At 41.7% G+C, this 14,823-nt stretch overlaps 1 protein-coding gene across 4 annotated transcripts in view; it reads left to right on the forward strand.

The window, feature by feature from the left end:
- The window catches only part of ptprga (protein tyrosine phosphatase receptor type Ga), a 429,346-nt gene that overhangs the window by 364,370 nt on the left and 50,153 nt on the right, over nt 1-14,823 (forward strand). For all 4 annotated transcript variants that reach the window (XM_037102522.1, XM_037102523.1, XM_037102525.1 and 1 more), the window contains 3 exons: nt 7,434-7,542; nt 8,159-8,208; nt 9,744-10,512. In XM_037102522.1, coding sequence (XP_036958417.1) covers nt 7,434-7,542; nt 8,159-8,208; nt 9,744-10,512 — 928 coding nt within the window. The remainder of the gene's footprint in view (nt 1-7,433; nt 7,543-8,158; nt 8,209-9,743; nt 10,513-14,823) is intronic.

Consider the following 14,823-nt stretch of genomic DNA (forward strand, 5'->3'; position numbering starts at 1 on the left):
CTGAGATACAGAAGAACAATGAATGCTTTCAGTTCTTCCTCACATACTGCTCTGTTTTCATGTCCTCAACTCATCACACCGAAGTAAACTGTAACTTCAAACTTTATCAAGTGGTCCTGTGGATTCTTACTGATGTGGGATGAGATGAAGGAACAGTCAGTCCCATGCTTCATTCAGCGAAAACCCTAACAGTGGTACTACAATGGAATAACAGCGTCATACACCATACAGGAGTTTCATGCCCCTCAACTGATTCAATTCTTAAGATTTTAGTCCTGGCGGATTTTTGGGCTGCAGCGATTATAGAGATTAGTTTAGAGCATTCTACCGATTGTTCAAGCAGTTAATTGAGTAGTTGAATAAGAAATTTTTAAAATCTTTTTTATTACATTACATGTGCTGCATTTAAGAGCAATAGTGATATATAAAAGAGAAAGGTAAAAGATAAAAAACAATTTTAACAGCATTTTTTAATGAAATTAAAGTTAAATTTTGTGTCCTGTTACATCTCTTTAAAGCTGCTCTGTAGTCTGGTGGTACAGCAGCAGATATCTGTGTGTGTCGCAGGGTGAACAGACTGTGGCTGGGTGGGTGTTGTCTTTTAGTATCTTTGGACTCTGTGCATCTCACTTCACTGATGTGACTAATGCTCTGTAGATGGTACCAGTGATGTTCTGGTGGTTTTAATCACCCACTGTAGAGCCTTAGGACGTGGACAGCTGGGGTTTAGGCACACTTTCCTTTGTGCAGGTCTCCGTATTGTACTGTATTTATTAAGTGCAGGCAAAGTTTTCTTGAACTTACGGCAATGAGCAGTAAGCATTACCTGGTTCACTTTATTGTCTCCACCACAGCCTCAAGTGCTCTGCTGTTCACTGACTCACTGCATGTGTGTTTAAGCGGAGCTCAGCAGAGAAGAGACTACAACAACCTGGTAACAAATGACACCAAAACCTGAAAGCACAGGTAAAAGAACTGTTAACTTTGAGGATTATTGATACTACATATTTCATCATTTAGCCCCTGGATTAAATAAAGCCTTGAGGTACGTGTTCCAAGTATGCAGTGAAACAGTTACTGGTTGCTCTGAATAGTGGGTCATATAAATAACATCCTTTATTATGGTGTCCTTTATTTCTATGTTGCAGTATCCTCATACAGCAAATTCTGATATGTTTTCTGACACACAGTTAAAACAACTAGAAAAATCGTGCTTTCAGGTTATCCCAAGCAGCAACCTGTGTGACTGACCTCAAAATTCCAACAGGCCCGGTTGCAGTTTTACAGTCGTCAGAGCTGATTACAACCATTCTAAGGCATCTTTGAGTTTCCAATGGCTGCACAACGCTACATTTCAGCAGCATCCCAGAGGTGGCACTCTGCTTTCCTCCACAGAGAATATGCGCAGTCTATTTATGACGGAGGCTGCACAAAGCAGATTGAGCCCGATAGGAAGTCATGCAGTGGGATATGAAACTGTGCAGGAGATGGAATGAAATAGGCTTGCATAAGCCAGGTAACAGAGACATGCCCAGTGGATGAGGGGGTAAAAAAATTAAGCCAGCGCCAATGTGACAAAAACTGCAGGTGCTTGAGTATCCTCTTCAGGTTGGCTCCAAAAATGAGTCAGTCCCCACAGACCCCCATATTAAAATGCCTCACGGAGGTTATATAACTCACTAATTTAAACCATAATGAAGCTTACTGTTATGCATAATTTAGTAAGTGGTTGCTTTGAGTTTAACCAGGCTTTTCCCATTTTGAGGTTAGTCGGGAGTCAGTCACATCCAAGATGGTGACAGCTGGAGCCACACATGGATATAAAGGGAAATCTGGACACAGTATCAGAGGCGGGGCACTGTTCATTGCAATGAAAGCAGCTCAAGGGCGCATAAAGACAAAAATGACATACCTGGTATAAAGTTATCAGGATCTTCTGCTTAGCTTCCACTAGAGACTTCCGCCAGTTGAGCGACTAACTTCGGATTTAGCCCTCGGCTAACATAAATGAGGATAAGATGATTTGAGCAGCTTTTCTGTACTTTCCAAACGCTATCAGACCTAATGGATCTCATACTGATAGTAATGTGAGTTATAAAACAGGGAAAATGCTGAGAAAAGTTCCTCACTGTTTTCACCAGCTTCTCTCTCCATGTAAGCTTGTGGAAAACAGTTCCATCTTTATCATATGAGGGTGTAACTACATGGTTTGGACACTAAACTGGCTTCAGAGCATTTTGCTTTTTCCGGGAGCTTGGAGCCACCACACTGAGCTTCACAATAGCTCCTCAGAATCCTACAGTGATGTCATTGAGACTACATCCATGTTTTATGGAGTCTATGGCTTATCCAAACCATAAATGAGCCCCGTTTGTTGATTGGTATCTCTGTGGTTGACAAATCTGTGTAGTCCCACAGTCATATTTAGCAACCCTATCTGTAATCCTCCTCTCTGTACTGGCTAATCTACAGTCCCTGTTCTATGCAAAAATGGATTCTGATTCTCAACAGAAGCCAATATGTAATCTTTTTAATCAAAAAATATCTCATATCTCAACGTCAGACTTTCCTGCTGAGCCACAGCTGAAAGATATACACTAATAGTCTCATGCAGGTTTGACAAAACAAAAGTGATGAACCTGCATCCAACTGCCCCCTTGCCCCTCAGAGCAGAGTTAGAGTTATTCTTCCTTTGCTATCCACGCAATTCCAACAATGTAAAAAGAAATCTGAGACCTAAAGAGCAGAGTTAACAAATACTTCTGCCTCTGGGGATGCCATGGGGTACTGTTCATACTTGATATCTCCCACTATTAAATGGGACAACTCTTCAAGACCCTCATACGTCACCAGGCTCCTACCTGGACACGAGAGGTGCCTCATAGGCTAACATTAGCAACCTTTACTCCAACCGTGCTAATCCGGGTTGGATATTGAGCAGCTTTAATAACATACATGCCTTGTAATACCCCAAAAGTCTGGATTCCACATCAGCCAACAATCAATGTGTATCATTTAATCATCAAGTTCATTCAAACTGAGTTGCAGAGCCATTAAGACCACTTGTGGGATAGTTGGTCAAACCGGCCTTCGTTTGGGTTTCTAAGGCTAGGTGAGCCCAGGTGTGAATAGTGGTCAAGCTGTTTCTGACAGCCATTAACACCCGGGTTTGACCTGTGTATGAGCTTATCTGCAGACAGAATGATGTGTGTGATTTGCAGCATGTTTTCCTTAAGCTGCAGTACATTGAGCTCACAGAGTGAGCATTTTCATCCCCTGTATGCTAAGACAGTGTAAGCTGAAAACTTCCTGATTAAACCATGAAACTGCTTCATAAGGGGAAATAAAGTTACCTATATTTACTGTAAATGCAAATTATGACAATGATATTATATAAACAGACAGTCACTGTGTGTGTGCAAGTGTGTGTGTGTGTGTGTGTGTGTGTGTGTGTGTGTGTGTGTGTGTGTGTGTGTGTGTGTGTGTGTGTGTGTGTGTGTGTGTGTGTGTGTTTGTGTGTTGTTACAGGAACACATAGGATTAAACATCATCACACATTTGACTGCAGGGGACTTGGAAAATCTAATAAGTTGTTTTGTAATAAAACTGTTATGTCAGATACACAACAAAAACTGATTGCATCATTAAAAATATGAGTTTTATGCTAAACAGAGGCACATACACACACAGCTTTGGCAAAATACAAATTATGAGAAAATGTATTGGCAGAGGTTTTAATAAAGTAGTTTGTCTTGTCTTGGGACAAAAGCTTTTGAACGCAAACACACACATACACACACATTCCAAAATACACACAAACCAAGCAACATCCTCCATCAGTTCCATTACAAATGGTCTCATCAGGAGCCAAAATGAGCTATGAGGGAAGGCTGTGGAGCAGACAGGAGGTTTCGCTCCCTTACATTGTGGTCTGCCTGTCGGCTAGCAGAATACTAATGCTAAGCTGGAGGGGATGCAGGGCTGCCAGCCTGTGCAAAAAGCATGACCTTGGGCCAGTGGCTCTGTGGGAAAAACAGGAACGGATACAAAAAGGGATCAGAGTGCCCCCTGGCTGTGGAAGCAGCATCAGCTTCACTACTGGGAAACTGCCATGATGAGAGATGGAGGGAGAGAGGTGGGAATTGTCTTATCCTCCATCATTAACTCAAGAGACTGTACCTCCCTCTCAAATATACTTCACTCTCAGCCCTCCTCCTCTTCCTCCCCCACTCTCCCCAACCCTCCCTTCCACACGCATTTTTTTTTCCTGCCTCTTTCTGTCAGCCCTTTGATTTTGCTCTTGTTCCTCATATCCTCCCTTGATGCCTCTATCTAGGTCACAACAGGGACTTACATGGCTTTGGGACCCCAAATCCCACACATACGCCTCCTTGTCACAATCAATTGAAATTCCCCATGTAATAAAGCACTCTGGACTGGACTGTTTTATGGCCCATACCACTTGTGAAGAAGGCAGAGCAAATGAGAGAAACAGGTTCCATACTGGATTCAACAGGACTGAACTGGCATGAGTCAGAGAGCCGAGGTTGGGGTATGTACACCCAGATCACAGTTTAATAGGTACACCAAGTAAAATATATTCAGTCAAATACATCAATCCTGCCAAAAGTCCTCCCCTTACAGAGGTTTTAATAATCATTTCTTTTTAGAACAGCTCTAAGGAGGTGCTGATTCAACCCTGTGATCATTGTAAAGCATGTAAGTGCTCTGCCACCAGAACTTGGCAGAGCATCCTTTCAGTCAAGTGAGACCTTCATGAATCAGACTTGTTCTGGCATGTCTCACAGATGCTCGATCAGCTTGAGATCTGGGTAGTCTGAAGGCTAGGTCCATACATTGATAACTTGTGAGGTTTCGCAGGCTATTTCTGAGCAGTTTTTGTGCTCAGGTTTGCTGATTTTTTTTTTTGATGAACAAACTGTGCTGATTAACAAAGGTTGTACAAGTTTTCCTGAGCCCATGTAATATCCTTTATACAACCTTGCCCCATCCAGGCTCCAGTGACAGAGCCTTTCAAGGATGGCCCCTTCATACCTTATCATGATACTCACCTGTTCATTTTAATCACTTGTTATGAGCCTGTTTACTGTGGAAAACATTCTAAACATTTGGTGTTTTGGAACATTCCACAACTTTCCATGTCTTTTGTTGCCTCTATCTCAACTTGTTTAAAACATGTTGCTGGAATCCAGTTCACATTTGATGGCATTTGGTCCGTATTTGCACTGAACAACATCACAACACAACTAGGTGCACTTGAAAGTTTGCACAAAACGATGGCATAAGTAGGCCTACATTAAACAGGAGAGGTCACATCACAATCAGTGTGTTTACAGCTGAGATGGTACAGCTGAGAGCCTCTCTCCCCGTGTCTGTGTCTGCAGACCCTGTGTGATTTATAGTAGTCAGGAGTTAATCAGTCACGGATGGCATCTTCTCTCAGACAGATTAAAAAAAAAAAAAAGACAAAATAAGTCTATGTGTGTGAGACACTGATAGGTGCCTATGTACTGAGGCTGAGGCCTCAGCAGCCCAGAGTTCACATCTGTCCTGTGGCACTTTTCTTTTACATTGAAAAGATGTCTGAAATTACCTTTTAAAAATATTAATTTGAAACCTGTAAAGATGTCTGGATATGTTTTCCACAAAGTTTAATAATGCAGATGCTTGATAATGTAATGGTGTAGCTGACATACTGGGTATGGGTATGGTTAAGTGCCATTCCTCTTGAAACCATAAAATAGAGCAGTGTATGATATTTTCCAATGTCCTACAGTATCTTTGGACCATTTAACAAACTAAAAAGTGTGATTCTGATTATCTGTGGTGATAACAAAGCTTATGAAATCTCTGGCTGATAAATTTGTCAGACTTGATTAAAAAATAGACTGTAGTAAAGTAATTAAATTGTCAAAAGAGAATGAAGCAGTCGAGGCATAAAGCCAGTGGGTCTGATATAGCATTAAAATAAGACTGCTGGAATTGATCTCTGACTGGTTTTCAGATTAGTTTTATATTCTCACCGTCTGTGATATGGATGAACAGCAGAAGTGACTACATATACATGATAGCAGCATGAGTTATTTCGATTAAATGGTTTTAGGAAATTGAAAAGGGGTTTTACAAAATGATAGGACACTTTATGAGACCAAATAATGTAGGCAGTACCCTCGTGTTGGCTCCAAAATGTTATATCCAACCTAGTGATGGTGAGTTTATGAATGTGAACCGATAGGCATCAGGAAGTCAGATTGTGAGTCTCTCTGGAAGCTAGTACTGGGAATGTGGCTGTGGAGGATTTGTGCCTCATTGGTAGCCTTTTTTTGATTATGGGCAGTCATTACTGACCTTTTATGGAGCAGTGTGCAGTATGAGGACAAGAGGGTCCATTTCATTGGTTTCTTGGTTTTCAACAGAGACAGGGTTACCATCTGCCCACATATATAAGACCATTTCATTTTCTACATGAGTGAAGAGCCATTTTACCTGAGTCAGTTCCATTTTCGGAGGAAGAGCAGTGAGATGTGGTTGAAAGCTAAAATGTGAACATTTCAGCTCATATTCTATTGAGTATTTGACAGGGAGATTATGATGTTGGAGTGACCATTGGGAAAAAGAAAATAACCGTTTTGCATGGAAGGTTTCAAGCTCAGGTGAAATGAATCCAGCTGCTGGTAGTTGCATGAGCAGGTGCTCCATCACACCAGAGGTTCCACAGATTTGGGATAACCACAGATGAGAGGCTAGTACATACAGTCTGATTTAAGATAGCTGCAGTAAGGATGGGAAGTAATCTTACTGTATTCAAGACTTTAGAATAGTGAGTAATAGTGATAGTAATAGTGGTAGAAGCCTTAATAGGAAACCACTAGACAGCACTGGCCATACAAGGCTAATACACTGTAGTCCGGTTTTGGTCTCAAGGCTGATGCTTACTTTTCATTTATAACTGTTTAAATTATGTTGTGCTGTGCATACACTTTGATATATAATTGAAATAGGCACAATGGGTGCTGCTTTGAAGGAATTTTACAACTAGAATGTCACTCAGTAAGGCACACATACCTCTGTCAAGGCCCAACAGTCTTAACAGAGGTATGCAAGCCTTATTCAATATCAGACTTGATAGCTCTGTATCACTTGAATGTTTCTAATTATTTTTTGGGCCTCTCATTGCTTTAGACAGACAGACAGACAGACAGATCCATAGATACATAGATAGATACTAGCTGTCCATATAGACAGCTGCATAAGAATAGGCAGGCCTACTCCTTACTGGTCTACAAGGTCTTTATATTTTGATGAGTGTTAAATGGGACAGTGTCACTTAGATGTCTATTGGGTTGTGTAGTCTTTAAGATTTCTAAGTAGAGAAGACCTTACTGAGTGTGTTTGTTGTTTGTATTGTCTAGGAGGCCATCATCTCTCCTGTCTCCCCTGATGTGCTGTACCTGTTTCGAGTCCAGGCCGTCTGCATGAATGACATGCGCAGTGACTTCAGCCAGAGTATGCTTTTCAGAGGTAACTCAGAAACACACACACACACACACACACACACACACACACACACACACACACACACACACACACACACACACACACACACACACACACACACACACACACACACACTCACAAACACACGCACACACACACACAGTTTTGAGACCTCCGTTACATTTTATATGATCTATCATCTCTTAAGTCATCTGTTAATATGAGCATCAGTAGGTATCTCTTTCATTTACACAGCCCTCTCTCAACATGCTGTGCACACCGTCCTACATTTGTGCAAAGAGTATTATCTGACAGTTAGAATTCCTTTGATCATATCAAATCTCTCATTCAGATTATGTGCGAACTCATTTAAACAGCTGCAGGCTACAGCAAAAATAACACAAGAATGAAAAGAAATATTCAAAGAGCAAAAAGCTGAAATGCAGTGTGATGCATTCATTTCAAACTACACTCAGTTTATATGCCACATTAAGCATTCAGCGCCTTGTATTTACATTGTATGATGTTGTGATTAACATGCTAACAATGCACTCAGGGATGTCTTATGGACACCCCTTCAAGTGAACTGTTGCCATCTATGTTTAACTGTGAATAACCCCTCTGTCTCCCTGTGTCTTAGCAAACACCACCAGGATCTTTGAGGGGACGAGGATTGTGAAAACTGGAATGGTAAGGAAAGCAGAATCAGTCTTTTCACTTTTTATCCAGCAGAGAGCAGTGTCTGTTTTCCATCTTGCTTCCCTGTGTGGACAGAAATGTCTCAAAAATAAGAATAAAAGTCAGGATTAAAAAGTAGCAGCTAAACTGTAATAGGTTATTAGGATTGTGGCTCTTCAATAAAACAGAAGGAAGAAAATGCCTTTGTTTTGATCCTATTTTAGGAATCTGTAATTATACCAACATCTCAGCACACAACTGAAAAATAAATGATGGGTCCTTTTCTTTGCTTAACTTCTTGCCTTTATTTTGGCAGATGTCTACAAAAATATAAATTCAGATATATTACTGCATAAACACTAATAATAGAGCAGGCTAATGAACATATTTTGGACTGCTGCCTGTTAAGGATTAAATCATCAATCACATTTGTTGTTTTATTTCTTATTCCATGTACATTTCAGATTAGTCTCTAAATTATGAAGGGGTTTTGTTATGATTAGAAAACCCATAAGCAATCTCCACGCAGGCAGGTAGAACATAAAGCAGGCTTTATTAAATGAACACAGGATTGGGAAACTGCCGTAGAAACGCAGATGAGCCAACAGAGAGTGAGGGTAAAAAACTCAGACTTAACTTCACTAGGGAGCGAGTACTAATGAGGGATAGGTGAAACTAATGAAGCTTTATAAAAAAAAATGGGAAAAAAAATGCAAAGACTGGAATGGCAACAGGGCACAACACTTAGGGGCAGAACAAAATAAACACAGGAGTCAACTAAACTAAAACTCTAAATCATGATTATAAGACTTAGCATCATGCGATTCAAATGTGATCCCTTAAAACTTCATGGTGTTTAAAAGGAACTTGTTTGTTCTAAGATCACAGCCACATTTTACAGCAGGTGATCTGAAAGGTGACACTTTCGACACTTTTCCCTACAGAGGCATTCATGTTGTTGGGCTTGTACACGAGACAGGTGATGGGTGCAGAGAGTTCAAGAGATCCAATCAAACCTGTCTATTTTCACATGGATTTTGAGCATTTTATCATTCTCAGGTTGTAGTTTTAGATCCCACTGAAAAGGCAAGATTATACAGTATTTCACAAGATTAATGCTAAACTTATTCACCATTCACAGAGTACAAAAAGCCTCTGGCTTTTATCTTTGTTTCCGCATGGGTAGCATGTGTATGCTAAGAGAGACCTGAAAAAAGACAATTACACCACAAAAGAGAGAAGCACAAGAGGAAGATCCGTGTCCAAGTATTACAGCGAAGGATTTATTCGACAGATATAAGATGAGCCAATCTAGACACCACTGATATATTACTGATCTTGAAATGTATCTTTTCCTTTCTTATACCTCTAGTCTTCTGGTGAGCCCTCAGAATCATTTAGCCCCTCCGATGTCCGGACCTTTCCAAACTTAAAATATTGAACCTTTAAAGATACCTTAAAGTTAAACAGTGCAGTCAGTAATGTAAACAGTTAGCAGTAAGAAGAACAAACTATTTCAAATTTTAATCTGTAAATGATTTATCCAGCCAACAGTGTCTCCAGCCTCCTCAGCTGACATGGCTCCCATCTCCTCTGGCTCATCTACTTGGACCTCCTCGGGCATCCCGTTCTCCTTCGTCTCCATGGCAACTGGCATCGGCCCCTCCTCCAGTGGTAGCCAAGCAACGGTGGCGTCTGTAGTGACGAGCACTTTGCTGGCCGGTCTAGGCTTCAGTGGCGGTGTCATCTCCTCCTTCCCTAGCTCTGTTTGGCCAAGCAGAGTACCAACCCATAATCCCACTTCCACGCAAAAGACCACCGAACCCAGTGAGGCCAACAAAGACGCCCCCACCTCTGCCTCTGTTGTCACAACAACCACAGTCAAAGATAACAGTCAAACTGGGGGTGAGGATGGTGAAAACAGCAAGGGTCAAGAAGAAAACAGAGAGAGGGAAGGAGAGGATAAGGATGAAGATGAAGAAGAAGAAGAAGAGAAGGATGAGAAAAAGAGAAGGAAGGGATCAGGAGGTGTGGGCGGGACATGGATGAAAACCGACAGTACAGCGGTGAATGAGCCGCCTAGTGAGACACCGGACGCTACTGCAAAGGAGAAAAAACAGACTGAACCAGACCCAAGTAACATGCCGCCTGATATAGTAAACCAACTGGAGTATACCCATAATCCACTTGACTCTAAAACCACTACCACCACAGAGCCAACCAATGAAACAGCAGCAATCCCTGCCCCAAAGGACCCAGCAGCAACATTCAGAATAGGAGCAGACAAAAAGCTCTGGCCTTTTTCCATTCATACCGGTGAGTCAACTCATGTACTAAAGCCTCATGTAAACATTCAGTTAGCTTTGGCACTATGTAGAACAAGAGATCTGGAATTCCAGAACTACGGGCTAACATGTACTGAACAAAAGAAGTAAAAGCATTAGCTGCAGTGTGCACCAACAACCACTAGGTATCACATGTGAGCAGTTCAGACTACAGTGAACACATCAGGGCCCTGGGCTTCTCTCTCCTCCCTCTTGAAACAGACACTCATTGACTCAGTCTGTATCAAAGTGATTGTTGAAGCGGTTTACTGTGTGTCAAAATCGTCATGGTAAATTGCACTTTATTGGAATTAATGTGTAATCATGCATCAGCTCCCTGCCAAGCTGCCACTGGACAAACCTATGTTGTGTTAGCCTACAAAGTAGCCCTTGGTGTTGTAAATGGTGTAGGCTGTAAATAGTTAGCAACTGCTAAAATGATTCTCATTAATAATGAATAAGCAATTATAATGTAGGTTAATAAAGCTTATCAGTGTGACCACCAGAGCTGCTGGCTATTGTCCGGCCCAGCACACACACACCTGGCTCTGTGAGAGTACGCCTGTCATCTCCAGGTAGAAAAATTATTGTAAATGTAAAGCATTAAAAGATAACTTTGGTTGATTTCAACATGCAGCTTTATCGCTCAAGCTACCCTTGACTTGCCGGTACCGAAGACACTAACACTTTTGGTGCAACCCTTACAGGGCTCCTTGAACGGAGAGTTAGCATTGACAGTTAACAACACAGGGTCAGAACTTTAGACTGTGTTTTAAGTGTCTTAACATGTTCCAAATCTCACCCCAAAAGTTATGCAACATCAACAGACACCTTACAACACAGCACTGTAGCGTGTATGACTCAAAATGAATGATCGTAGCTCGTACAGAGAGGGGACTCGTCAGTGGCGATTGAAGCTGTTTCCAAAATAGTCATGCTGGAGAACTTGTCTGGTGTCAAAGTGGAAGACATCGATGACTAACCTTTTGAATTTGATGGGAGACCATATTTATTCGAACCGGAGTATACAGATGAGGAGTTACTTGCACTAGAGAATGAGAGAGCAGGGAGAGAGAGGCGCAGAGAGCGGAACAAGCAATGGCAGCTTCACAGCCAAGGACATCAGCGATGTGGTGGTGCTCTTGTGGATGTTATGTCCAAATGCATACAGAATAGGAAAGCCTATGCTGTAAGGAGTGGGACATCATACAGCCTAATGTCCCAGGATAGCACACAGTGTGTCACAATTGGGCATTGCACAGACTCGAACCATTCTCAGGAAACAGCGCTGCTTCGATCATCAATGACGCTCTGCTCTCCTCTCTGTGCGAGCTACGATCATGCGCAGACAAGCTAGCTGTCAGTGCAAAGCGAATAGACTCATAACAGGCCATTATAAGGCTCACGGCTTATGACAGGCTGTAACATGGACATGTACATTATGAACAGAAAAAAGAAAATGCTGGAATACTACGTTTCTGTCTGCAAAATTCAGTCATCATCATGACTGAAAAATATGTAGTTATATGCTGTTTATCTGCACTACCGGTTAAAGTTATCACAAGTTAATCTGGGTGTACCACACTCTGCCTCAACTAATTTACAGCAATCTTCACAGTACCAAGTGCAACCCCTGCGCTGTCACTGCGGAAACACAGCATGAAGCATATGTTTCTCCTTTCATTTGACCTGTTTTCTAACAGGAATTTAGACAACGACTGCCATGATCCCATACGATTTGAACATTTTGTTTGGTTTTGATTCAGAGATCTGTAGGTACAGAACTTGCACATCTTGCTTTAATACCAAAATTAGCATCGGAACAGTAGAAAGCAGCAGTCACAGAAATGTTACCGTTGCGGGACAAATAAGGGAATTCTGATACTGATTCTGATTCTGATCATATACCTCATCAGAATACTACAGAGCACCATAAGGGACAAGGGGGGAAAAAAATTGATGGGTGAATTTAAAAAAAAAAAAAAAAAAAAAATGCAAGATCCTGCAAAAGTTTTACAAGATCTCGCAAAAATATTTTAATTTAGATCAATGTATTTCCCGGTCAGGGAAACCAAATAATAAATCAAATACTAAAATGGAGCCCACACACCAGTGGGAGAGGTTTATAGAGTTTTATTTTGAGATAGGCCTCAAATATAAAGACATTAAATGGCAGCAGAAACGGTTTTCTCATAAATGAAATACATCTGACGAGACTACTAAATGCAAGGGGACTCTTTCGTCACAAAGCACACCCTGACTTTGCAATCCTGATTGAATTCATTAGCAACCAAATGCAATACTCCGGACAGCTTCACGGGTACCGTTGGATGTACGCCAAATGTAAGGTTATGACTGTTGGACTGGCATAACTTAATGTTAGAGCAGGGAAGCGATTAGCTGACATTAGTTTAAGCTAGCGCAACATTAACGCTAACTCCATTTCCATTAGTCACTTTCACAGGCTATGTGTTGTTACCTCCTTGTCTCTTTGCATATGCATAATGTCCTCTTTTGGGAGCTGTCTAGACCTCAGGAAATGCTCCAAATCCTCCTCCATGCACACATCCACACATACTTTTTGCTGATTCCCAAATGGCCAAATGACCGCAAGCGACCAGCAAAGTGTTACAGCTTTTGCAGGATCTCGCAAAGGTTTTCCCATAAAAATCTTTGCGAGATCTTGCTAAAAGGACATCTTTTTGTTTTTTTCACCCATCAATCCTCCCCTAGAGCTGGATCAAAGACTTTGTATGGAGGTCAGGGAGTGGAACTTGGCTTTTGCATAAAGGCCTATCCATCCGAGGCCTTAATGTAGCAAGAGGTGATGAACTGCCGTGATTTAGAGAGGATGAATTGCAGTGATGTAGAATGAAGTGTAGAGTTAACAGAGACCCAGCAGCAGCTGAAGGCAGATAAGATGCTTTTAGCTTTACTGCTCCCACTCCTTCACGCAGCCAAAACTTTCAGCATGACACTGCATCAACCAAGCTAACACCAATGGGACATCAATTTAATTTCATATGCTTTGAAATAGTCCAAACGCAAGACCAGACATTATTATGAATGAGAGCAATCTTCTGTTATTCCCTGGAAACGCATTTCTCAGCCTCTTTGTCAAAGCACAGCTGATACATTTTATTCTGTTTGACTTGGAAGGACTCAAGGGCAAAAACTCGAAAGTTGTTGCCAACTTTCTGAAAGTGGAAACTGTATAAATTCTCCTCAGAGCATCTGTTGTGGAGGTGCATGCTTCTAGTGCATCAATCTTCAGCATACAAGCTTCCAACACCTACAAGTATTTAAGTATAGAGACTTATTTCAAAAGATGCTGAATTTGCTGTCCGAATTATTTTGCATTTAGGCAAGGTCATGTTTGATTGATTAGTTATGTTGTGCTGTTGTACAATACTGTGACAATAACAATTTTCTTAACTTATATTTTAATATTTTTCCCACCACTGTTAAACTGTAAGCCTGTTTATTACCTTCAGCCTACGTTAGTAACATATTTGGAGGGGTTTGATAATAGGAAGTCGGGGCAGAAGACATGCAGTTATGTTGGGGCCACACAGTGGGAACCCTATTTCAGCAGCTTGTAGAACTGACTGCCCTCCTCTTTTGCCTTGACTCCTCCATCATCCTTCATCAGCCCCTTCATCCTCTTACTGCCTCTCCCACTAGTCTTCCTCCGATATCAGCATTGGCCTACTTTCAAACATGGTGAGAGGAGATGAGGCTTGCAGGCTAGACTCAGCTGCAGGGGAGAAAAAAAAAGCCTCTGCTCCATTTATAGTTACATGTGTGTGCATGGTGTGTTTTGTGTGTTAGTGCCTGTACACTATGCATCTCACTGCACATTACTGACTGGCTGTGTGCGCGTATGTGTGTGTGTGTGTGTGTGTGTGTGTTTGCGTGTGCGCGTGTGTTATGTTTGCGTGCTGCCAGCAAGGGTTTATTTATTTATTTATTTATTTTTGGCAGACCATCGTAAGAGAAAAGCAGAAGGAAAAGAGAAGGGGACAGAGGCAGGCAGCATCTCTGTGTTTCTCTGTGTACACAGTGCCCGTCTGTGTGTGTATATGGATGTAAGGAAGGAGAAGCAGGGTTAGTTAGCGGTGATGTGAGCCAGCTGTGGTGCAGTGCAGGGGCCCAGAGTAATGTAGCATTCGGCTCCAGGAAAAGCCGCAGATTGAAGGCCATGGGGGCCGGCGTCAGCTCCAGCAACATCACGGCTGCATCAGCTGAACTGGGTAGGTGGTGGTGACGGCAGTGGTGCTGATTAAGGGACAAATGACTCAAA

The sequence above is a fragment of the Acanthopagrus latus genome, chromosome 6, assembly GCF_904848185.1.
Source record: "Acanthopagrus latus isolate v.2019 chromosome 6, fAcaLat1.1, whole genome shotgun sequence".
NCBI lineage: Eukaryota > Metazoa > Chordata > Actinopteri > Spariformes > Sparidae > Acanthopagrus > Acanthopagrus latus.